At 38.0% G+C, this 27,382-nt stretch overlaps 1 protein-coding gene across 2 annotated transcripts in view; it reads right to left on the bottom strand.

Annotated features, from left to right (window-relative positions):
• Positions 1-27,382, bottom strand: part of LOC126354444 (1-phosphatidylinositol 3-phosphate 5-kinase-like) — a 294,219-nt gene that overhangs the window by 155,196 nt on the left and 111,641 nt on the right. For both annotated transcript variants that reach the window (XM_050004130.1, XM_050004131.1), the window contains exons 11-12: positions 19,869-20,067; positions 11,486-11,753 (exon numbers count right to left, since the gene is read on the bottom strand). In XM_050004130.1, the coding sequence (XP_049860087.1) occupies positions 11,486-11,753; positions 19,869-20,067 (467 nt within the window). The remainder of the gene's footprint in view (positions 1-11,485; positions 11,754-19,868; positions 20,068-27,382) is intronic.

Genomic DNA, 27,382 nt, shown 5'->3' with positions numbered 1-27,382 from the left:
ACTTCACACTAAAAGTGATTAACAATATTTATTTGATGAATAAATTCTGACACACCAAAATAGCATTAATGTAACAAAAATATAAATCAGCAAATATTACTTAATATCGTACAGTACTTTTTGGATGGTGAGGGACAAAGTGGGGTTGGTAATTGTACGGAAAACCTCTGGCAACAAAAGTTCCCACAAGCACCAACCAATTGTTAATAAGTGTAGTTTTATAACATTTTGAATGGTGGACACAACAAAAATCAAAAAATAGCAACTACCATAAATTATTCATTAGAGTTAATAGAATAAATATTGAATAATTTTAACAGTTTCAACAGAAAATTAAATCGAGCGAGGTGGTGCAGTGGTTAGCACACCAGACTCACATGCAGGATGACAATGGTTCAATCCCACTCCGGTCATCTTGATTTAGGTTTTCTGTGATTTCCCTAAATCGCTTCAGGCAAATGCCGGGATGGATCCTTTGAAAGAGAACGGCCAACTTCCTTCCCCATACTTCCCTAATCCGATGAGACCGGTGACCTCGCAGTTTGGCCTCCTCCCCCACATCAACCAAGCCAGAAAATTAAAAACTTTAAACATTTTCTTCCATGATTTTTTCATGTAATATATTTAAATCATTTGTGGTCATCTTTACATCGTTTTGTCTGTGTGACAGTGTTCATAATGCATAAATGATGTTTGTGGTTATTGTATTTACACTCTGTTGTTGTTGTTGTTGTTGTTGTTGTTGTTGTTGTGGTCTTCAGTCCTGAGACTGGTTTGATGCAACTCTCCACGCTACCCTATCCTGTGCAAGTTTCTTCATCTCCCAGTACTTACTGCAACCTACATCCTTCTGAATCTGCTTAGTGTATTCATTTCTTGGTCTCCCTCTATGATTTTTACTCTCCACGCTGCCCTCCAATGCTAAATTTGTGATCCCTTGATGCCTTAGAACATGTCCTACCAACCGGTCCCTTCTTCTTGTCAAGTTGCACCACAAACTCCTCCCCAATTCTATTCAATACCTCCTCATTAGTTATATGATCTACCCATCTAATCTTCAGCATTCTTCTGTAGCACCACATTTTGAAAGCTTCTATTCTCTTCTTGTCCAAACTATTTATTGTCCATGTTTCACTTCCATACATTGATGGCTACACTCCATACAAATACTTTCAGGAACGACTTTCTGACACTTAAATCTATACTCGATGTTAACAAATTTCTCTTCTTCAAAAATGCTTTCCGTGCCATTGCCAGTCTACATTTTATATCCTCTCTACTTCAACGATCATCAGTTATTTTACTCCCCAAATAGCAAAACTCATTTACTACTTTAAGCGTCTCATTTCCTAATCTAATTCCCTCAGCATCACTCAATTTAATTTGACTACATTCCATTATCCTCATTTTGCTTTTGTTGATGTTCATCTTATATCCTCCTTTCAAGACACTGTCCATTCCGTTCAACTGCTCTTCCACGTTCTTTGCTGTCTCTGAGAGAATTACAATGTCATCGCCAAATCTCAAAGTTTCTATTTCTTCTCTATGGATTTTAATACCTACTCCGAATTTTTCTTTTGTTTCCTTCACTGCTTGCTCAATATACAGATAGAATAACATCGGGGAGAGGCTACAACCTTGTCTCTCTCCCTTCACAACCACAGCTTCCCTTTCATGCCCCTAGCCTCTTATAACTGCCATCTGGTTTCTGTACAAATTGTAAATAGCTTTTTGCTACCTGTATTTTATCACTGCCAAGTTTAGAATTTGAAAGAGAGTACTCCAGTCAACATTGTCAAAAGCTTTCTCTAAGTCTACAAATGCTAGAAACGTAGGTTTGCCTTTCCTTAATCTTTCTTCTAAGATAAGTCGTAAGGTCAGTATTGCCTCACATGATCCAATATTTCTACGGAATCCAAACTGATCTTCCCCAAGGTTGGCTTCTACCAGTTTTTCTATTTGTCTGTAAAGAATTCATGTTAGTATTTTGCAGCTGTGACATATTAAACTGATAGTTCGGTTATTTTCACATCTGTCAACACCTGCTTTCTTTGGGATTGGAATTATTATATTCTTCTTGAAGTCTGAAGGTATTTCGCCTGTCTCATACATCTTGCTCGCCAGATGGTAGAGTATTGTCAGGACTGGCTCTCCCAAGGCCGTAAGTAGTTCTAATTGAATGTTGTCTACTCCCAGGGCCTTGTATCGAGTAAGGTCTTTCAGTGCTCTGTCAAACTCTTCACGCAGTATCGTATCTCCAATTTCATCTTCATCTGCATTCTCTTCCATTTCCAGAACATTGTCCTCAAGTACATCGCCCTTGTATAGACCCTCTACATACTCCTTCCACCTTTCTGCTTTCTCTTCTTTGCTTAGAACTGGATTTCCACCTGAGCTCTTGATATACATACAAGTGGTTCTCTTTTCTCCAAAGGTCTCTTTAATATCCCTGTAGGCAGTATCTATCTTGCCACTAGTGATAAATGCCCCTACATCCTTACATTTATCCTCTAGCCATCCCTGCTTAGCCATTTTGTACTTCCTGTCGATCTCTTTTTTGAGACGTTTGTATTCCTTTTTGCCTGCTACACTTAATGCATTTTTGTATTTTCTCCTATCATCAAGTAAGTTCAGTATCTCTTCTGCTACCTAAGGATTTCTACCAGCCCTTGTCTTTTTACCTACTTGATCCTCTGCTACCTTCACTACTTAATCCCTCAGAGCTACCCATTCTTCTTGTACTGTATTTCTTTCCTCCATTCCTGTCAATTGTTCCCTTATGCTCTCCCTAAAACTCTGTACAACCTCTGGTTCTTCCAGTTTATCCAGGTCCCATATCCTTCAATTCCCACCTTTTTCCAGTTTCTTCAGTTTTAATCTATAGTTCATAACCAATAGATTGTGGTCAGAGTCCACATCTGCCCCTGGAAAGTCTTACAATCTAAAACCTGGTTCCTAAATCTCTGCCCTACCGTTACATAATCTATCTGATATCTTTTAGTATCTCCAGGATTCTCCCATGTATACAACCTTCTTGTATAATTCTTGTACCAAATGTTAGCTACGATTATGATGTGTGCAAAATTCTACCAGATGGCTTCCTCTTTCATTCCTTACCCCCAATCCATATTCACCTACTATGTTTCCTTCTCTTCCTTCTCCTATTCTCAAATTCCAGTCGCCCATGACTATTAAATTTTCATCTCCCTTCACTACCTGAATAATTTCTTTTATCTCATCACACATTTCATCAATTTCTTCATCATCTGCAGAGCTAGTTGCCATATAAACTTGTACTACTGTAGTAGGCGTGGGCTTCGTGTCTGCCTTGGCCACAATAATGCGTTCACTATGCTGTTTGTTTGCTTACCCGCACTCCTATTTGGTTTATTCATTATTAAACCTACTCCTGCATTACCCCTATTTGATTTTGTATTTATAACCCTGTATTCACCGGACCAAAAGTCTTGTTCCTCCTGCCACCAAACTTCACTAATTCCCACTAAATCTAACTTTAACCTATCCATTTCCCTTTTTAAATTTTCTAACCTACCTGAACGATTAAGGGATTTGACATGCCATGCTCCAATCCGTAGAATGCCAGTTTTCTTTCTCCTGATAATGACGTCCTCTTGAGTAGTCCCCTCCCAGAGATCTGAATGGGGGACTGTTTTACCTCTGGAATATTTTACCCAAGATGACGCCATCATCATTCAACCATACAGTAAAGCTGTATGCCTTCGGGGAAAATTAAGGCTGTAGTTTCCCCTTGCTTTGAGCCGTTCGCAGTACCAGCACAGCAAGGCCATTTTGGTTAGTGTTACAAGGCCAGATCAGTCAATCATCCCAACTGTTACCCTTGCAATTACTGAAAAGGTTGCTGCCCCTCTTCAGGAACCACACATTTGTCTGGCTTCTCAACAGATACCCCTCTGTTGTCGTTGCACCTATGGTACGGCCATCTGTATCGCTGGGGCACGCAAGCCTCCTCACCAACGGCAGGGTCCATGGTTCATGGGGCGGACTTACACTCTATACAGTTGTCTTATCAACTGCTCAACATGGATATGTAACAGATAAATAAAAGGCACCTTAGTGGTGAACAAATGCAACCCCTGTGACTGATTCCTTATTAACAGGCCCTTGGACATAGCGAACATTTTGTCTCAATTTCACAGCATGCAGGAGCACCTTGCGCTGAAAGAAATGCCCAGTGTTGTAGCCTCGTCAATTAATATGGCACTCTCATTTTACAGATACTATACTTAAGGCAAAAATTATGGATTTTTTCAGTGCAAAAGGAGAAGAATAAACATTAGGTTTAAATTTCCACCATCAACAAGGTCTTTATGATGATGTTAAGAGTCATATTGGACAAAGGTCAAGGTTAAAATTTCTTCAAAGGAACCATCCCAGCATTCACTTTAACACTAAGAAATTTAGGGAAACCACAGCAACCCTAAATCAAGGAGAGAGGACTGAAATTTGAATATCATTCCTCTTCTCAAAGTGAAACCAGTGCTCCAACCACTACACCACCATTTATCTCACATACCTTTCATTAACTGTACAAACTACATTACCATTACTGTCCACACAATAGACACAAATTATACCATGAAGCCTAGTAACAAAGTTTCTTGAATCAGCTTTAAATGAGGAAGCTAGAAATAAATTACAACTACTACAGATTGCTCCCAAAAACAATGCCTAGATAAAATTAGGCTAATCACGGCACGCAATATAAGCTTAAGTAATCATTCTTCCTGCACACCATATGTGAATTGACCTAGAAGAAACCATAATAACCATTACGAGGGTTGACCGAAAAGTAAATGCACCCACCTTTGCAACTCTTCAACAATTGGCAGCATTGGTACACGGCAGGTACTGACTTGTTCCGTAGCCTCTTCTCTACAGCTCCAGTTGGCAGGAGCCCTTAGCGTTGAACAGTTGTGTTGTTACAGTGTAAAATATGGAACCCTGCATAGACGGTCAGCCAATGCAATTTAAGCAACATGCAATCATTGAATTCTTAACAGCAGAAGGTGTCACCTCGAAGGAGATTCATCAGAGAATGAAAGCAGTTTATGGTCATTGTGTTGGTGTGAGTACTGTGCATCATTGGGCAAGTAAGTTTACAGATATTGAGGTGGGAATATCTGACCTGCATGACAAAGAGTTGCACATCCTGTAACAACAACCACCGAGTTTCACAAGCAAAATGTTGACAGATTGATTCAGGATGATAGTCGTATTGTAGTGCCTTGACAATTTCGGGGTAAATTCTAGAGACCCTCATATTTCCACTGTCTCAAACACGCGTTATTTTAGAGATGAGTGTGGTAAAATACAACTGTGTCTATTGCACCACAATTGTGTGTGTGCAGGACGGACTCGTATCGGACAGATAATCAGCATGGGCAGGTAGTCATTGATCCCACCTAAGAAGTTACACGTCCAGCTCAAGGAATAAACGTGCCGTACTCCATGCAACATCAAACATTATTGTGTGAACATTTGAATGTTGTTGAAAGAAGAGAAGAGACAATTACTTATTCATTCATTTTCTTACTTTCGTAAGGTCAGGACAGTTGTTTTGTCAAATTTGAGATAACGTCGAAACTGTATTTATTGAAAATGTATATAATAGTTTCTGACATTAAGACAATATACGGGAACTTACCAAACGTCAATATACATGTGTCAAAGGATCGAGAGAACATTAGCGGGTATATTTGCTTTGTCCACTTGAAGTGTATAATGGCTGTTGTGTAATTAATAGATTAACTGCTAAAGTTAATCGTCACATAAAAACCGCCAGAACAGGGTGACCAAAATGAGCACTACACGAAAAGGAGGAATTTTCGGAAGAAGATTGAGATGAGAAAAAGTTGAGAGTTGCCATAACAACATATAACAATGAGACGAAAACATTTGTCTGCAAGATTCGATTAAGATGATTTGGTTATGGGGAGGAAACAATCCTCACAGACACAGTAACCAGCTGACACCGATGCAGTAACCAGCCGGTGCTGACGCAGTAACCAGCCGGTGCTGACGCAGTAACCAGCCGAAGCCAACTCAGTCGCAGTAACCCGCCATAGTTGCTGGTTGCTGTTTGAGTTGCTGACTTCGTGCCCGCCGACATCGATGCCGTGACCAACATTTGACACTGCCGGCACCCATTTGGTTCACCGGTGCCGTTTCTACACCTCACTGACACAGTCTACAAACCTAAGCTGGGTGAGCTCAAGATAATAGCTATTTGAACGTAAACTAGGGTGGTTTAATGATCACAAGATCAAAGAAACTTAGAACTACGGAGAAGGAACAACCTACAGAAACTGTAGAACCAGCCATGGCAATGACAGTGACTAAGGTCATGTCAGACTAGACTGAAGTAGCAAATTTAATTAAGGGACTAAGTCTGAAGTTGAACTCAGTGAATACTCAGTTAAATACTAAGTTAGATGTACAGAGACAAGAACTAAGTGACCAAAATCTGCCTTTAAGTGAAAAACTAGAAGCACAAGGTGAAGCTTTAAATTCGAAATTTGAGGTGTTAAATGATAGAGTGGAAAATTTGTGAGTAGATTTAAAGAATGAATTAAGTAATTCTTTAACTGTACAAATGAATCAAATGTTTACCGACTTTAACCAACCCCAGGATGATCAATTTCAGAAGTTAGAATTTGATATTGAGGAACAGTGTACCAATATAGTGTCTGAATTTAATGAGAAGTTGGGGTCATTTCAAAGTGTGTGTAATGTTACATTCAAAGCAATGAAACAGAGATTACATACCTTAAAAGATACCATTGCAAATTGTAGAGGCAAACAATCATGTAGATGTGGTAGAGAGGAATTTTAATGAAAAGCTAGCAACCTCAGATGCCATAAATATAAGTGGTCTGGAGGAACAGGTAGAGGAATTAATCAACTGGAAAGCTGCCGAAAGGGTAAACACAGGCAACGTTACACCACGTTTAGTGTTGGAACTTGATGATACTAAAAAAGGCATAGACAATTTGTGGAAGGAATTTAAACTTATCCAGAATAAGATAGAAAAAGGGGTAGCTTCACAGAATGTAGTGTTGACTAATAAAGTGGTAGTTGTTTTGTTGAGGGGAGACTTTCACACAAAATGTAATGACAAGTGCTGGTCTGCACTTGCTCAAGTGAGGTTAAGAGCAAATCCATGGGATCTGGGTGAAGTCACATTGTTCCCCAAGGACGTTAACATTCTGTGTTAACGGGTGGAGTGACGACTGTCGGATCCTGAGTTGGGTTCAGTGTTACTTCCATATTCATTTTCCTACATCAAATTCTCTTCAAGTCTTATAATATCCTGTATTCCGTTTTCTTCCTCTTCTACTGTCATATAGTTCAGTACTTGGGCATACTCATCTAGACATTGCAGACAAGCAGGGTTGATATCAAAGTCATACTTCTTTGTGTATATTGACGAGATCACTTACTAGTACCTCCACACAGTCTTACTTGTTTTACGAATGCTGTGATTCCTCTTTGTATATTCACCGTGATGAATTGGGTTGTTATAACGAGTCAACACTGAAGCACTGGGTAATATATCGTAATATGTGAATTGACAGCATGCTCCGCTCTAGTCATCAAGGATCTTGAATCCGATCATAGTAAGGTTTCATTTTTGCCGAAAGTAGCCTTTGAACATAATCTCTTCACCAGTTTTCCGTATGAGCCTGTGTGCAGAGATATTCATGGATGGCAATGGAAAAAAAAATTGTAACTGCTGGAATGTCCTCCTCAGTTATTCCGGGAGCATCATTGCTGGTCTTCGTGACTGGTCCTGGGGTCTCATTTGTAATGTCAACAGCAGCCAACGCAGTCTCCATGGATTGTTAGGTCATATTTTTGCCTAACCAGTCAGTCTCTCTGGCCATCCGCATATAGTTAGGTCATATTTTTGCCTAGCCAACCAACATATAGTTAGGTCTGATTTGGGCCTAAACTATTGGAGGATATGATACAATATGAATCTTTCTATATTTTCAATGATATGATACATAGTATTTATAATTTTTACTTATGATGATATGGTACATAATTTCTACTTGCGATGATATGATACATAGTTTTCTACTTATTATGGAATAATTTATACCTTTTGTGAAATGGGATAAGAATGGGGAGGGTTTATATAAATTTTGAAAGGGGTGGGTAGTGTAGGTACAAACATGACTAACACTACACACACACACACACACACACACACACACACACACACACACACACACACACACACCTTTCCTTTTCCTTCCCTCTTTCCTGACGAAGCAGCCGCCGGTTGCGAAAGCTCGAAATTCTGTGTGTGTGTTTTATTCATTGCGCCTATCTACCGGCGCTTTCCCGCTTGGTAAGACTTGGAATCTTTGTTTTTAATATATGTACAGGGATATATTTATATATGTAAGAGCTAAGAGTATTTATGTTTATGATGATGGTATTACACTAGTATGTGTACATGAGAGGAGGAGGAACATATTGTGGTTCGTAATGCTACATCGTCTACTTTAAATAGACAGAATTGGTGTCATTCTAACGACTATTCTGACGAATTGTAGGGTAATGGGATATATATAATTTCCAAGTGTGGTGTCTATTGGGAACATAGTACTGGAAGAGTAATGGAGGACTCTAAAGGATTAAAGAAAATATTGAGAAGCGAGTGTAAGGAGTGAAGTAGGATGTTAATTTCTCTAAGAGGCATTTGAATTCTAGGGTTTATACAGATGTATGCTAGGGCAATGGACTATGAAGCCTACTCAGGAAGGAGGAGGAGGGCGCACCCAGCGTTGATTGGATGGAAAAGGGCAGAGAGGCAGATCCAAGAAAGGCTGACCTATACTGTGAGGGCAGGGGCACCCAGAAGAGAGTCGATTTGTACCACAGGGTCGATTTGTACAAATTTAGGAATTTGTTTAAAGGGTCATACCAACCAAAACAGAAGGAGGAAGTGCTTTCGTAGTATCAACTCGGATGTGAGGTATAGGTACTGTGCCTAAAGCAAAAGGGCAGTATCGTGACAAAAGTCACACATTTTGTGGAGATTATTCTGGTAAGTTTGAATTCTTGTTTCCACTCGCATTATTATGTTTGTGTGAAGTTAAATGTGTTGAAAAGAACACCTTTATTTACCCAGAGTTCCTCCAGATTGTAAAAGGTATTGAATAAATCGATACTTAGAAAAAGCAGTATGCGAAATAAGGGCAAATAACAGCATATGCTTGGGTAATGCACACTTGGAGTTTGTGATTGAAAAGGGAACAGAAAGATTCTTGTCATTATAATGTTTACATTGGTCAAAAGGTTCATGAGAGAGGTATAATGAAGTACCCAATGGCTAAAACAATAAAAGTATAAAATATCGTGTGTTCAAGCTAAGGGGAGGGATATGTAGTGCCTCGAGAAGGTGAAACCTTCTTATTTCCACCGTCTCGAACACGCATTATTTTAGAGATAAGTGTGATAAAGTAGAAGTGTGTCTACTGCATCACAATTATGGGTGTGCAGGACGAACGTGTATCAGACGGATGATCAGTGTGGGCAGGTAGTCGCTGAGCCCACCTAAGAAGTTACATATCCAGCTCAAGGAATAAATGCACTGTACTCCGTGCGGCATCACACATCATTGTGTGAAAATTTTAAATGTTGTTGAAAGAAGAGAAAATACAATTACTTATTATTCATTCTCTTACTTTCTTAAAGTCTTGATAGATGTCTTGTTAAACTTTGAGAGATTTGTAGACTGTATTTATGCAAAAATGAATGTGATAGTTCCTGACAGACCGGAAGGTGTCGAGCTTATGACAATGTTTCAGTTGTAGGAAAACTGTTATGTGTGATGAAAATACAGTGCGATTGAGTTCAAAGTATTCTTCAGTGTACGGAGTTATTTTAAACGTTAAAAAAAAGAAACAAGAAAAAGAAAAAACGCCAAAGCAGCATCTTATCTTCCTGCACGGACATCGCAACCGGCTATCATAAAAAGAAGATTGGCGAAACAACTCCATGTAAGTTCGATAGCCAAGGGGGAGTGTGAGTTTTGCACATCAGTACCAGACTGCCACCCTTTATCACCAGAAACCGCCAAAGTATCACTCAGAGAGAAATTGCAAGCACAATTGGCATTTCACAAGAATGTGTGGGTCACATTATAGCTTTGCTTCGCTATCGGAAGATCTGTGCATGGTGGATGTCCTGGATGCTGATTCCTGAAATGAAAGTGCACAGACTTGAAATTTGCTGGGAACTCCTTTCACGTTATGAGAATGAAGATGACGCCTTTATTCCTTAAATTGTGACAGGGGATGAAACATGGGTACACCATTATGACTTGGAGACGAAATGTTGGTCTATGGAATATCGACTCAAAGACTCGCCACAGAAAAAGAATTCAAGACTCAGCCTTCGGCTGGAAAAATCATGGCCATAGTGTTCTGGGACACAGATGGTGTTATCCATGTTGATTTCTTTGATTGTGGAACAACAATAAATTCAAAGCATTACATCACAACACTGCAAACTCTGAAATGACAGCTGACAAGGTCTGAAAGGAAAAGGGAAATGTTTTCCTGCAGCATGACAATGCCAAACCAGACCCTTCACGTGCCACTACAGCAGAACTTCACAGACTGAATCTCACCACCATAAGGCATCTTCCATACAGTCCAGATTTAGCACCATCTGACTTCTGTCTGTTCCCGATAATGAAAGACGAGCTGTGGGGAAATCGTTATGCTTCTGATGAAGACGTTGAGAGAACTGTGAGACTGTGTTTGTGGAAACAGAGAGTCGACTTCTTTCGGGACAGATTCAGAAAACTTGTTCATCATTAGCAGAAACATATCCAATTGGCTGCTGATTATGTGGAAAAGTGAACATTGGTAATTAAAGATCACATTCTAAGGATTATTTCTGCATTTGATTTATCAAAATAATCCTATCCAAACCCTATTAATGAAATGGAGGCATTACTTTTCATTCAACCCTCATACACTGGGAAGGTGTAGATGTTTATGTATATGTAGATGTAAATGTAGATGTAAATGTTCATCATGCAACGTACTCAGAATACGAACTCAAAGTCAGGTACAAGGTGTCAGACCTGGGGTTGCTGACAGTTTTACTTACTCCCAAATAATGACAGGCTGTTCCAATAATTTTGTTCCTATCCTTTATGACGAATAAAAAGAGTTTATACAGAATCAAATATTATGAAGGAATAGGTATCACTGCCTGTGAATATTACAACTATTTGTACTTTCACAGTTTAATTAAACTATTTGGTTTATTATTATATAGCCATATAACTAATCTTGAAGGTGCTCATTCCACGGACGAAAAAGTACACTGAAAAAATAAAATTAAAAATATTCTGCTAACTTTACACAAGTTTCAGTATAAATATGCAAGATAATAAACAAATAAAAATTTTTAGAACCTGATTCCATGTGGAATGTACGCAAGTAGAATGAATGGCAAGTTCCAAGTTGAGGACGACCAATGTGTGCGTCAACAGAAGACACAATGTCTGCCTTGGTGCAGCGTGCCACTCTATTCAAAACACTTGAACGTACATTCAGTGCTAGGGTTATTCCTTGTGCAAGCAACAAATCCTGTGCCAGACGAGACACTCCACGCCCTACAAGCAAAATATCTGGTTGCAAGGCCACAATACGTGCAACTGCATTACGCAGATATTCGTGCTCCTGAAACATACAGCAATTTTGATCATGAAAAACAGATTTTTATTTGCACTATATAATACCAATCAAAACTTAGTTTGTATACAGTGATTCAGTCGAGGATTTATAACACATAATAATTAAGTAATACTTTGAGCTGTATTGATGTCTACGAACAACAGTTTAATATTAAATGTAAAACAAAACAAACTGAATCTTAATATCTCCCATATTTGCTAAGGAAGGGGTCCTCACAACTCTATATCTGCCAATGATGCTTAACTCTTGATGAAATGGACAAATGCTGTTAGATCTAATTTTCCTGGATGTGCCTTTCAATGCAAACAATTAAACATACATTTCAAGACTCTGTTGATGAAATGCTATCATACAGAAGAAAGGATATAATATGGAATACACGTCTGAAACAAATGAAAATTTTTGATATGACCAGAACTCACAGGAGGAGTTCCTGCTCTAAGGGAGCAGTCACCTTGCCATTGGGATATTTAAGCACATCTCTTGGCATTACATGTATTCTCAGTGTCACTTTGTGATCTGTCCAACAATGGAAAATATGAGATGGAATAACAACTTTTGAGTCTAGGCAGCTGAAGATGACAGTTGCTATGTTTGTGAGAGTTTTCAATGTGGGGTGTTATGCTTTTTCTACATATGATGCAGGACAAGTTCGATAGTTAAATAATATCTTGCAGTCTCTTTCAGTGTACCTGGCTGCCACTCAAAGCCTATTCTTTAGGTTCTGAGCCATATTCCTTATTTTTGTGACAGGTTAGCCATCTCAAGCAGATCACCACTGGAAAGGAATGTCGATGGAGACCATTAGTTGGTTTTCCCCAACCAGGGAATGTTTCTAAATACATACAATGCAAGAAATGAAATATTTGTTGGTGAATCATTAATAGTCATGAGAAAAGGGTCTCAGGGAGTCCATCTGGAACTTTAATGCTATGAGGCTCTGCTTTATTAAACAGAGAAAATCCTTCTATATTTACATCACTCAGATCAGTCTGTGAGCTTAGTCTGGTTGATTTTGCATGATCATCGACTACCCTCTCATGAAGACAAGATGTTAATGCAATTCAAATTTGGTTTGCAGCAGCTTGTTTAATCATTCCAAGTAAAACAAAGTAAAAAAAAGGAAAAACCACAAGACTTGTCATAAACTGATGTATTGAATCACATTATTTTTTCATTGTTTTCTATATAAACTGAACGAATTCCAGACAGTGCCAAAGGCAAATTAACAAGTTATTTTGTGGAAAGGATAATGTTTTGATACATCGTTAAATATCTGTATGAAACAAAGTAAGAAATACACACTTCAATTTATTAATTCATGTACCTTCACAGTAGTGTACGGATGTATGCTTGGATCCAGCATTGTTAAAAATGTGTATTTCAACTGGTCATTAAAAGTGTTATGGAAAGTTATTAGAAAAGCGATATTTACTCGCATGGTTAAGAGATCAACTCCTATCTGTTCATCATTTCCCTCGCTGCCAAGATCCTGCATCAAAAGCCTCAGTGCAGACAAGAAGAATTTACACAGTGTCCAGAGGAGCATTCCTGTATCGACATTGTCACAACAAACTAAACACAATACAATTAATGTGAAGCAGTGCATAATATAAAATATGTTTATTGATATTGAATGTATTGATATTAAAGGTCTATTCATGTTGGTCAATTAAAGTTCACCCAGGATTGTGCAAAGATTCATAAATTACCTTCAAATTTTTAAACTTTTCTTTCCCATCAATTTTTCCAATTATTCAAGCAATTATTAATCAATTTTGATTCCCACATACCTATTCATTGACTTCTGGAAGAGGCTTGAGCACTACTATACTGAAGATGATGAAACCTTATTTTAATAAAGAAAATCTCTGTTTATCTAAACCAAATGGTGACTGGCAATTACTCAGTTGTCCCTGTAAAGGTAAGGCTTCTTGATGGTTGCTGTACCTTCTACTGTGTCTCCTGATTTTTGAACAAGATGGACTGCCTGAAGCCTTAGAATATATACCATTCACACAAACAACAATGCGTGTTTTAACCTAAAAGTGCACTACAACACTTTTTGTGCTGTCTTAGGGCACCCCATGGAGATTTAGAAATACATTTATAAACCAAAGACAATCAAATATAGCTCTATTGGATTTGTTTTCTATGAGTGAAAAGGAAGAGTCATTTACGAAACCTGACATTCAGAAGAAATCCTATGGCATAAATAGCATCAACAAAACATATTTGCCAGTGTATGTACCAAAGCATGACTCACAATGGCATTATTTTTTTTAAAAAAGTTGACCACCACTCTCAAGCACGTTCCTGAAAGGTATTGGAAAGAGCAATAGTAGTACTGACTTTCTCTTTTCCACAGAGAAAAGAAGAAAACTCTGTTTTCAGTGATGAGTGGAATTTAGTAAAGTTCTGTTCTTTGATCTTGCATAAGCTCGAATGTAATAGACATTTGGGCAATTTCTGAATTTGTTGTTGTTGTTGTTATCGGATCAAAGAATTTTTGGTGCAGATGTTCACACTAGTATGTCCTGCACAAGCTTCTTCATCTCTGATGCTTACTATATTCATGCTCAGGACTCCCTCACAATTTTTTGCTTTCCTCATCCCCCTCACCCTCCCCTTACCAGGTAAACACACACTTTCCTTCTGAATCTGCTTACCATATTTACTCGAATCTAAGCCGCACTCGAATCTAAGCCGCACTTGAAAAATGAGACTCGAAATCAAGGGAAAAAATTCAAGGGCAGAGAAAATTTAGAGGCCATAGCTCCAAATCGAAACAAAGTTGGTCCATTGTAATATGAACACAATTTAGGTCAAATGAATGACGATACAGTTACAGTAGTTTGGTTCGAGTCGTAAGCTAAGCAGTTAAGCTTTACCAGGTAGCCATTGCTATGCGTCAGGTGCTCCGTCTGTATTTATTCAGGTACCCTTCCTTTTTCGTGTACTTCGTCTGGTTTGAATTGACTGCTTATTTTTCTTTCATCTGATAAGTGCCGTTCTCTTTGTTATAGGTGTTTACATCACTCTAAGCTGAAAATGCATTACTGTACTGTGTGATGCATTGTTTGTCGCATCCTGATAATGAGCATTTACGACCTGTCGCCGCTTGCGGTTTGGCTTGCTTTTGTGCACGCTACCGCCACTTACAACTAAAAAAGAGAGAGAGAGGAATTGTTTCATTAGCAAAACAATGGCAAGAGACTGCTATTTGTTGTTGCTTACACTGCTGCTTTCTTTGATAATGATCAACAAGAACCAAATAATAGACAGCATATGATAGAAGATGTCCTGAACAAGAGTTTAGCGAAAAATTTTCTCCGTTTGAAAATCTTTGCAGACGCCTCTTTAGTAAATTACATTCTGCAATGAAATTAGAGTCATCTTAGATTTAAAAATCTAGTCAATTGCTGTACTTCCTTTCTGACTGTATCACTATTAGGCATAAGAATAATACGAATATAAACATGACATTATATTCTTCCGTGTTTCTTGTTTTTCTCACTTTAGTTTCGAAGTTTATTAGGCAGACAGGATTTAAATGAGTTAGCAGCAAACACGAAAGAATACACAGCAAAATGTTTGTATTCGTATTATTCTTATGGTGAAGAGAGTACTGCATGCGATTCACAATTCATAAAAGTTCCTACAAGGAACCATCTCTTCTCACAGGTAGGAAAAAATTCAGAACGTAGAGTTGGCCATATTGACAAACATCCCAAACAGTCTTGCCAGTCAGATTTTCATAGTACATTGAAATGCTGTTACATTCGAAGATGGACAATACGGAATTTGTATTTACTTCGTTGAGTAATGTATGAAAATGCAATGGTCGAAACTCGAGGTGGAGAAAAAACGCTCTTCTTCAACTTTTTTTATTTTTATTTTTTTATTTATTTATTTACTGATGTAGAGGGTATGGCGCCAGTATTTATCTTTGTTCCTGCAAAGCATGCCTGTGTAGCGCTACATGTATTCGACGGTAGAAGTTAGTTGTGGTGGCACCTACCAACATTTTTCAGAACTTCCGCTTACTTTGCACTCGATTCTAAGCCGCAGGTGGTTTTTTGGATTACAAAAACCGGAAAAAAGTGCAGGTCCGATTCAAGTAAATACGGTAGTGTATTCATCTCTTTGTCTCCCTCTACGATTTTTACCCTCCACGCTGCCCTCCAATGCTAAATTTGTGATCCCTTGATGCCTCAGAACATGTCCTATCAACCGGTCCCTTCTTCTTGTCAAGTTGTGTCACAAACTCCTCTTCTCCCTGATTCAGTACTTCATTATCAATTGTTTGGTCTAGTCTTTAACATTTTTCTGTAGCACAACATTTCAAGAGTTTCTCTTATTTTCTTATCTCAACTGTTTGTCCACATTTTGCTGCTGTACAAAGTTACACTTCAGACTGCTACTGCTACACAATACTTTATAACATTTACATTTGTGTTAGATGGTAACAAATATTTCTTTTTCAATATAATTTTGTGCTAATTCCAGTCTGCCTTTTTTTATCCTCTCTGGTTCAGCCATCATCAGTTACATTAATGTCCAAATAGCTTAAACTCACGACTACATTACTGTTACATTTCTTAATCTCATTTCCTCAGCATCAACTGATTTAATTCAACTGCTTTTTACTACCCTTATTTCAGTTTTGTTGATGATCATCTAATAATCTCTTTTCAAAACCAGTGTCTATTTCGTTCAGCTACTCTTCTATGCCCTTTGCCATCTCTGACAAAATTACAGTATCAACAACAAAGCTGAAAATTTTCATTACTTCTCCATTAGTTTTAATCCTATTTCCAAATTTCTTCTCAGTTTCCTTTACTGCTTCCTCAGTGTGCAGATTTAATAACTTGGAGGTAGGCTACAGCCTTATCTCACTCCCCTCTCAACAATTGCTTCCCATCCATGTATTCTGGCTGCAACCTAGTAAGTTAAATAACCTTTTTCTCCCCATTCCTTACCCTTGCTACCTTCAATATCTAAGAGAGAGCAATCCAGTAAAAAAATGAAACTTTCTCTAAATCTATAATTGCCTCACGTGTTCTACATTTCTTCGGAACCCAAAACAAACTTCCCCGTCAGCTTCTACCAGGTTTTCCACTTATTTATAAATTAATTTATGTTGATATTTTGAAATCTTGGCTTTGGTTGTACTCTCAGTTGTCAGTACCTACCTCCCTTGGAATTGTAATTACTACCTTCTCCTCGAAGTACAGGGATTCAACAAAAATATGGAAACATCAAAAACACAATCCATTACCATGCCTAATATGGTGTAGGAAGAAAACAGGCCCTGTATGGTTCTCAGGGGAATCTTATACCATTCTTATTGAAAAACAGTGGCAAATTCAGGTAATGATCATGGAGACTAATAGCAATCATGCACCCTTTTCTCCAAAGTAGATAACAAAGCCTTGATAATACTGAGTTCTGATGACTATGGTGACCAGGGAAGATGTGAAAAATTCATCATTGTACTCCCAAAACCTGTCCTGGACTATGTGAACTGTGTGAAGAGAGATCCTGACATCTTGGAACACAGAATCACCACTGGGGAATAAACACTGTACTATGCAGTGGACCTGATCAGCCAAAATGGTCACATAATCCTAGGCAGTAATGCGACCTCACAGAGCAACCATGGAGTAAATGGAATACCACAATCTAACAAGCTCCTCATCCAGACAGTGATGGCCCAAGGAGTGTTGACTGTTTATGGTGTCATCCCCTCATCCCCTGTCTTGATGCATCATGTGGATGCAGTGTGTGTGTGTGTGGGGGGGGGGGGGGGGGGGGGGGTATGTGGTCAGCACACTGCACTTCTGGCCATTTTACCATCTACTCAGTCAAGTACCTCCTCAATTGGCATCATGAGGCTTAGAGCACCCTACACTAATCTTCTCACCATGGAAAAATACTTGGCAGTACTGGGAATCAGTCCCAGGCGCTCGGCATGCCAGCCTTCTACAATGACCACTCATCTATTAAGGTGGATGAGTATCACATTACGGCTACTGAAATCATCACCAAATCCCTGCCGTGCTTCTTGGGATGTAGACTCGACTACAAGTAAGAAAAGTGTGAAACTAGACTCACCCGATCATATTACTTTCTTTCATTGCTTCATGGTTCAGGTTTTAAAGCTTTGGCACCATGTTTTACAGTTGTGGGCATTTGCATCAATGACGAATGGTTTTGGAATTCCAGCTTGCTCTGCAATTTCTTACTTACAGAGCTCCCTTTGTGTTCTTTTGGTGCTGACAAGGTTCACAAGCGTCACATTCAGTCCTGCAATGACTTTTGCAGCTGTCATCCTCTTTATTTTTCATCACAATCCTCTTCAATGACTGACTGTCATGACAACTCAACACACACTTTCAACCAAATTGTGGCTTAGTGAATAATGTTTTTCTGCTTTCCCTGTATGCAGCATAAATCTTCGACATGGTGCCTCTTTAAACACCAAACACTTCAGCTGCGTTGCTTATGGAAGCACTCACTTAACAAGCAACAACAAATGTTTGTATTCACTTAGCTCTGACATAAAGCACTCACATCTACATAGAACACTGTTCTGACTGTGACTTTCAATGTACTGAGAACACTGCACAGATGCCATTTGTGGTCAAATACAACAGTGCAACCTACAGGCATAAATAGCATCTGCGTTTCAGTTGAAACATGCATTTCTTGCAGTGTCTGCGTATTTTTTTCCAACTCCTGTATTTCATATCCCTTTTATATATTGCACACCCAATGAAATACTTTTCTTGTGGCTGACTCTCCCAAGGATCTCAATATGGAATGTCATGTGCTCAGGAGTCATTGTTTTGGCTTAAATCTTTCAGTGTTCAATCAGATTCTTCTCATACTAATGTATCTCCCACCTCATCTTCATTTACTCCCTCTTCTCCTTCCATAACATTGCTTTCAAGTCCATTTCCCTTGTACAGTCCTCCTATACATTCCACTAACCTTTTGGCTTTCCCTTTCTTGCTTCGTAACAGTTTGCCATATGAGCTCTTTATATTCATATAGGTCCTTCTTCATTCTCCAAAGGTCTCTTAAATTTTCCTGTAAATGGCAAATATTTTTCCCCGAGGCGTGTGTGGTTTTACATGCAATCATCAACAAACTGATACATAAAGTGAATAAGCACACACAAACATCATTGTTATCAATGTCCAATATGTAAAAAATAGTAAACATCCATGTGCTTACAAACATCTCAGTTCATCTAGATCCCTCCTTGTTGGAACAGTGGTTTCAAACACTTGGGATGGAACAGATGCTTTAACAAATGTCAAATTATTTTTCGTCAAGTTCATTTTAGTTCATAATAGTGTCTTCCTCATCCTTCTTCTTCTTCTTCTTCTTCTTCATCTACATCTACAAAAATACTCTGACAGTCACCGCATGGTGCGTGGTGGAGGGTACCCTGTATCACTACTAATCATTTCCTCTCCTGTTGCACTTGCAAACAGGGTAAGGGAGAAACGTCTGTCTATACTCCTTCATATGAGGTCTAATTTCTCTTATCTTCAGGGTCCTTACACACAATGTATGGTAATGGCGGTAGAATCGTTCAGCATTTTGCTACAAATGATGGTTCTCTAAATTCCAGTCCACTTCATGGGCATTTTCCACAACTGGCTCATACTGTGAAACTTCATACCTACTTTCAATTGTACTCTATTCTGCTTCTTAAAAATTTTATGTCTATTTATTTATAATTTATTTTGTACCTACTTCCTATGTTACTCTCTTCTCCTTCTCTGTTTCAATATATTCTCTCTCTCTCTCTCTCTCTCTCTCTCTCTCTCTCTTTCTCACACACACACACACACACACACACACACACACACACACACACACACACACACACACACACACAAACTTCCACTTCACACCTACCTTTTTTCATTCCCTACCTGTATCCAAAAAAGGAATTGTATTTCCTGACTATCATGCCTGTTACCATTATGACTATTGATTATATACCACTTTTAATTTGTTTCTCATGCTATGAATAAAAAAGAAACAACTGAAATGTGTAAATGTTAGAAACTTCAGACATACCTGCATCATGACAGGTTCAAGAGACAGAAGTCGCCCTTCAATGCGTTGATAGACTATTGAGCATCCCAAAAGTAGTATTCTGGGGTTTGTTAATCGAGCAGCCATGGACCTATGAGCCACATTTTTAGTACACACAATTCCATTAACTATACAGCTTTCTTGTCGATTCCCTCCAGGTACCTTCTTGAACTGGACGTATCTACAAACAGGACAATTAAAAATAATTGTGACAGACATTGTAATTGAAAATACAAAAGTAAAAAAACTAATGTTCAGCAAAATTTGTAACAGTAGAGGAGCACTGGCATATCGACTGCGATAACAGGACCAATATATGACTGTCTACAGACACAGAAACCTTGCAATTTAGGAAGCAGCCCAGCCAATGCCAAACACTTAAAAACATTTCCACATTTCTCTCATAGTCACCTCAAATGTAAAGATGAAAGGCAATGTCCATGCAATTCTCAGGTTATCTTCCTCCCCCCCCCCCCCCTCCCCCCATGTGTGGATGGTGGATGGCAACTTTGAAATTTTCCATGGGAACTCAAGTTTTTTATTGCAGATTACAATTCTATGGCAAAATCTACGTAGATTTTGTCCAAACTATTTTCTTTGTTTCAACACATATGGCACTGTATTCGGAGGCACAGAAATTGGTTCCCAATCATAATTTACAACATACTACTCAATGGCTCTTGAATATCCAATGGCATGTGGGTCACCACCTCCATGCGAGGGTAAGACAGGCCAGTATATCATAACTTCTAATTGGAAACGCCATTCGCAACAGTGTATTCCTCCAACACAATGAACGGAGGACTATTTGACATGTTACTGTGGCCATGGCTACAGGTGAATGCTACTGTAATTTTCCAGTTAGAATAGGTGTTCAAACATAGTACTGCCAACTTCAATACACTTAGTATTCCACTTTTCAAATGACCATACACAGCAGAGAAGCATATCTGCGAGAATGTCAGCGCAGGCATTTTTGATTCAGTCGACCACGTCTTCACAGCATGTTGGTACTTGCTGGTACACCATATCATTTAAATATACTGACAAAAAGAAATCCAGCAACGTCAAACCCAGTGACTTAGCAGGCCAATTAATAGGGTAACATCTGCCGGTTGACCAACAAGTGTAAACACAGTCTCATACCTCAAGTGTTTCAATTGTGTAATGTGCCAGGCAACTGTCATGCTCGACCCATATAACGCTTACCTGCGACTTCTGTATTATTCATTCATCACAAATAATGAAAAATGAAAGTTGATTAATGTACAATTTATGACACTAGGAATCAAAAATCAAAAACTGATTTTTGGAATCTGTTTGCACACTACATTTATTAAACATAGCACAGCAGTAAAGTCTACCAAGTGTAATTAACTGTGTCTGAAATAACAATTACATCGTCATCATCATCGTCATCGTCATCATCGTCATAATCATCATCATCATCATCATCATCATCATCATTGCCATCACTTAAGAGAGTGATACTAATGATAACTTCATCAATAGCCATTGCCATTATTCCATTTCATGTCCAAAACTCTTGCTCCAGCTGCTGCACTTCTCCTGCAATAACATTGCCAGTCCAGTGCACAATCTGAAAGGAAAGCAGCATTCACGAGATTCTACAATATTTCTTTTGACATGCCATCAGTAACATTTTTCTCACTGAAATTTTGTTTCACTTTGGCCCATGCCAGTTCTGTTGGATTTAGATCGCAGTTGTACAGTGGTAAAGGGACTATTTTTGTAGCCTCTGCTCTCCTAGTTTTTAACCACGATGTTCATTCTGACTGCTGGTTTGTTTTCCTTTACTTTACATAATAGTTCAGCCTTCCTAATTGAGTTGTTGCAATTTATTCATTTAACTCACAACCACTCTAAATTCATAATCCTGAAATCACATTTATTAAACATTCTGTTGAACTTCTTGTTGTGCTATGGTGCACTATTTATACAATCACATAATTGGGTGGAATAATAGGAACCATCATATCTGCATACCCCCCTCTCCCCTCTCATCGAAGTTGCTTTGTTTCAACAACTTATAGAAGTTTGCAGGTTAGTGGAAATAGTTTCCTGTATGAAATTTTCTGACAAATTAAAAGTGTGTGCCAGACTGGGTTCCTACGTTCGAGTCTTGATATGGCACAAAGTTTTAATTTGTCAGAAAGCTTCAAATCGGCACACACACTGCTGCAGGGCTAAAATTTGTTCTAGTTTCTTGCATCTTGCTGCAAACACTTGCCACATTTTGTCATTTCATGGACGTTTTTCTCAAACTTATAGAGGTTGTGTGTGTTCAGTACCAGTGCAAAAATATCAGTGTTGAAAAGGAGAATGATGCAAAGACAGATGGGTCAAAACAGATGTACCACTGGAGTCCCTAAACACATATAACTGGCACCACCAGTCAATGAAATGTGAAATGTACAGATGTCCTTAAATTTCAGCTGATTTTTTTTATGGTACCTTAACATAAATGTACTACATTTGTGATAAAAGTAATAAAAACTGCTTGCAAAAATTGAAGAGTAATTAAAAAGCAGTCTCTTGGTGAGACACCACACCACATTTTTGTTTCCTGTTATTGTATAGTTGATTATACAGAGAGAGAAAATATTTGAAATTTGCATACGACATCTTCAAAGATTTTAATACAGGTAAGTCTTCTGATTAATTGTATAGTGTTTCAAGGTAAAATCAATATGTACTCCTCTAACATTTTTTTCTATTTATTTATTTTTGTGTCTTGTCGCAATTTTTATTCATTAATAATAATGCAATGACAGTGACCACTGCTCTGATTTTAGAATTACTGCTCTTCTGCAACAAGTACTTGCAGCAAGTTCCTGAACTAAGCCTGCCCCAGTGACTTGAAGAAGTAAACTTGAGTAAGTTTTTGTTCTAGTGCAAAAATCTCAGCAAGTGCTTACAGAAGTTACTTGCTAGTGCATGCGGGCCTTTCATAATAGTTCACGTCTAAGAGGCAGCTTAACGTTGGCAGCACTTGGAAATAAATGAATATCTTTCAAGTAGTTCAGATTTTCCTTGCTTCTAGCAGCACTAGCGAAATTGTCAAGTTATCATCACCAAACAGTACATTGGCAAATGTCCAGGGCAACGTCCTGCACTAGTACCTGTAGTTCCTTTTTCCAAAAAAGTTTGATACTTACATACTTTCAATGTCCTGTCAATAAAATACGGACCACTGAGTTTGTTCCCCATGACGCCACACCACATTTGAACTGCCCAAGGATGTTCATGGTCAACTTGTTGCAATCAATGGGGCTTTGCCAACACTCTAGTAATGCAAGTTAAGCCGGTTAATGCTACCATGGTTTGTAAATGTAGACTCATCAGAAAATACCTTGGCAAAGAAAGTGGGGGTCATTTGCAATTGTTGATGTGCCCATTTACAAAACACTGCCCAGTACCATGAAGTTCTTGATGCAATAACACATGGTATGGATGATACTTATGATGATGCAGTATTATGACAATACTACTTATGGACATACTGGAATTGTGGTGTAATTGCTGGGTGCTTATCCATGGGTTGTGGTGCACTGCTTCGAGTAAAGCTATTTGATTAGCTTCCCCTGCAACATGTTTGCTTTGTTTCCTTTTGCCGGTCTATACACTGCAATCAGTCATAGAGGTGCTCACAAAGTTGTAAAAGACTGTACGAGAGTGAGCTTTCTCTGAAAAATGTTTGGCATACAAGGCAACAGCAGCCTCAACATTTCTTTTACATTCTCCATACATCAGAATCAGTCCAATTTTTTCTTGTGTGTTTGCAAAATTCATTGAATCTTGCATGTCTGTTCTCCAAATGATAGGTAAGTGTGCAGGCAATAAACACTGCAAAAGTATTATAATGTTTAGAGCTACTACAAGTTCTACATCTGCACAGTACATTAGCTCCTGTCGTAGTTTGCTACACGGCCAGAGTGGTGTGTCAAGCAGTCCCCTGTTCAATATATAGGAGGAATAAAACGTTGCAAATGGGCTTTCCAATTAGAAGTTATGAAATACTGGCCAGCCCTACACCCTTGCGGCATAGGAGTAGAACCGTATATGCTGTTGGATATTCAAGGGCCACTGAGCAGCATGTCTTTAATTACGACTATGTACCCATTTCTATTCCTCCAATTACAGTGCCATCTGTGGCAAAATGAAGAAAATGCTTCAGACAAAACGTGTAGATTTTGCTGTAGGATCATAATCTGCAATAAAAAATGGGAGTTCCCATTGAAGATTGCAAAGTTGCATCCTGCCACCCAGGCACAGAGCGGGGTGACATGTTGAGTGCGGTATTGTTGGATGTTCCCCTCTGAGACAAACAAATTGGCATTATAACTTTTTTTTATCTGATGTGTAGTTTCCGAAATATTTCAATATCTTCGGTTAAAATGAACACACTGTATATAGGGTGAATGTTAATTGGTGTATATATTGTCACATAGTTGTAAAGAGGTATATACAGGTCTTGTTGTAAAGAGGTATAGACATGTCTTGTCATTATTATAGTTGCCAAGGCATTGGTCTCATGGCTGCTGCCAAAAGAGACAGAGGCTGCTTTGTGTGTCATTCATCACAGTGTGAGTGCACAACTAGAGAGCAATGGATGCAACATCCTAAATTTGTGAATTATTACATAACCAGCTGCTGTGACGTGGATGACAGATGAGAGAAAGTTTACTAGAAGATGGTATCAAACAGCTGAGGGTTACTTGGGCTGAGCAGGCACATGGAAGAACCTGAATTCTTCATACATACATAAGCCCTTGTGTATGCCATACAATGACAAGAAAAAAGTGTTTTGCAGACGAGTTCAAGTAGCAATGTAAGGTCAGCTCATGCATGCATAGGATATCACCATTAATTAAAGCACGTATCTAGGATAATAAAGTTTATTTCAGAGTCCAATACCAAAATTTTTATTCCTTGAACTGTGCTGAAAGTATCACTGTATATCATCACTACATATAAACTGATGCTTACAACAGATGTGTAAACAAATCAGTTTTAAGAATACTAGTACCATTAGTATGAAGTTGGTACTATCTTTAGATTCATACTGATTTTTATACACAGAAATTTACAGTTAACAATTTTTTTTTAAATTTATTACAGAGAGAAAATATGATAAAAAGTCTATGAAACTTTTCTTATGGGAACTAATATGTACTATGGCTCTGCCATCTGCAAGAACGTTTTGAAACTTCAACGGGACACAGAACAAACATCAAATGTGAAGCACCAACAAGCAGGTTTGTCTGGCTCTTTAAAAAATGTGGAGCACTACTTACTGAACGACCCTCCTACGTTAGCAGGCAAGTGAGCAAAAACTTTTGTTGTTATATATTGAACTATTTTCTGCACCACTGATAGCTTTAATAATGGGTAATGAAAATCATTTTTCCTCAAATTGTGCTGGATTATTTGTGACAAATTGTATTAGTGAATGTACATATTATGATGGCGCATTTCAAAAGTCTAATTTTCTGCCAACATGACGACCACAGATGAACACCACATATTATCCTTACAGCTCAAATTCGTGCAATTAGTATTTTCTTTCAATGTGACAAATTACCCCAAAAAATTATTCCATAAGAGGTTATTGGGTGAAAATAAGCAATATATATCAGGAAGTTGGTATGTTTGTTTCCAAGACTAGCAAACATACAAAAAGCAAAAGTATCTTAACCTAACTGTTTGAACAGCTTAGTAATAAGACTCTTTCAGTTCAAATTTCCATCAATATGTACACCCAAAAGTTTGGAAAATTCTACAATGTTTACTGTCTCCTGTTCATGAGATACATCAACTGTTGGTATGAAGTATTTTCTCAAAATTTTTGGAAAACCACTTAATAACTCTTTGGAAAAAACCATTAACAATCTCTTCCATTGATTTCTGTGTAATAGGATTTACTATGAAACTAGTATCATCTGCAAACGTACCAATTCTGCTTGAGGAATAGATGGGGACACAAAACTGAAACCTGTGAGACCCTTAATATTGTTTAAATAATTCAGCACAACTTTTTGCATTCTGTTTATTAAATACCACTCAAACAAGTTGTGTGTGAAACCATTAATTATATAAACATCAAATTTCTCTAAGAGAGTATAATGCTCTACACACAATTGTGTACAGCACTTCAGAAAGATCCCCAAAAATTGAAACTTTCAATATTATATTATTTAAGGGTGACGACTGAATGTATATATAGAACTCTCAGTTGAGCAACCCTTCCGGAATCCAAAAAGTGTGATGTGCTAAGTAAACTGTTTGTTCTGAAATGTGAGATACTCTCAAGTACTTTACTTCCTTGGTAACAATTGTAAAACCATGCTGTGACATATAGTAAATTAGAATAAAAGAACCCGCTGATGATGATGATATTTGTTACTGAAACTCATTTGGGAATGAATGAATAAATAAATAAATAACACAAGTGCTTCGCATCAAGATGGACCCACAATCCCATATTGTTTTTCATTGAATATTTTGGAAAAAGACATCTGTAAGAAAACTGGACAACAATTAAGTCTTTCTTGCAAACTTTCTTATAAATAAATTTGACAATTGCATATGTTAATCTGTCTGGAAAAATTCCCTGTGCCAGTGATCCATTACACGTATCACTAAGGACATTGCTTTTTAAGTTGGAACAGCTTTTCAAAATTCTCTTTGAAGCTCTGCCAGCACCACATAAGATTTTGTTTTTGGGAATTTTTATAGTTCTATTAAATTAAGTGAAGGTTTGGTGCTACTTTCAATAATACTGCTTAAAGTTTTGTAGAATGGCATTTTAATGTATTCCCTTCCTTTAACAGAATCATTTAATTCTTTCTTGCAGCTACATTTGGAAACTTATTGTTAAAAATACTTGCAACCTGTGCACTATAAGTCACAAAATTGTCATTTAGTTTCATTATTGCGGTATCTTGTTCACTGACTGTCCTGTTCCCCATTCACAGTATTCCATTTATTTTTAATCTTATTCTCTGCAGTATTAATTGCAGGTCATGCATATTTCTGGACATTTTAATTACTTTTCCTTTTTTTAATGCAAGTAACATCAGATCTTGACTTTTCTGGCCTCTATATAAATTTCCCTCTCCTCTTACATAACATCATTTTAATTCTCTTAGTTACGCGTGGCTCTTTTATTTTTTTATTTTTTGGAAAGCTACTTTCAAATATTTAGACAAATGCGCTATGCGATAAACTAAATTTGACATTGGCATCTCATTCTATATATACCACATTCCATACCACTCTTTTAATTTAGTTTTAAATGGTCGTAACCTGCCCTCATTAGTAAGCCTTACTACTTCATATAAACATGTCTCTAAGTTGCAGGCTGCACACTGTTTATTTTCATTAACTACGCATTGCAGTTCGATAGCCCATTAATAATTGGGAACACATTAACTTTTTCAGCCTGAGCACTGTCTATAAAGGTGTTATCAATC

This window comes from Schistocerca gregaria, chromosome 3 (genome assembly GCF_023897955.1).
Source record: "Schistocerca gregaria isolate iqSchGreg1 chromosome 3, iqSchGreg1.2, whole genome shotgun sequence".
Taxonomy (NCBI): domain Eukaryota; kingdom Metazoa; phylum Arthropoda; class Insecta; order Orthoptera; family Acrididae; genus Schistocerca; species Schistocerca gregaria.
The sequence above is the reverse complement of the archived record's forward strand: the minus strand, read 5'-3'. Positions and strand labels throughout refer to the sequence as shown.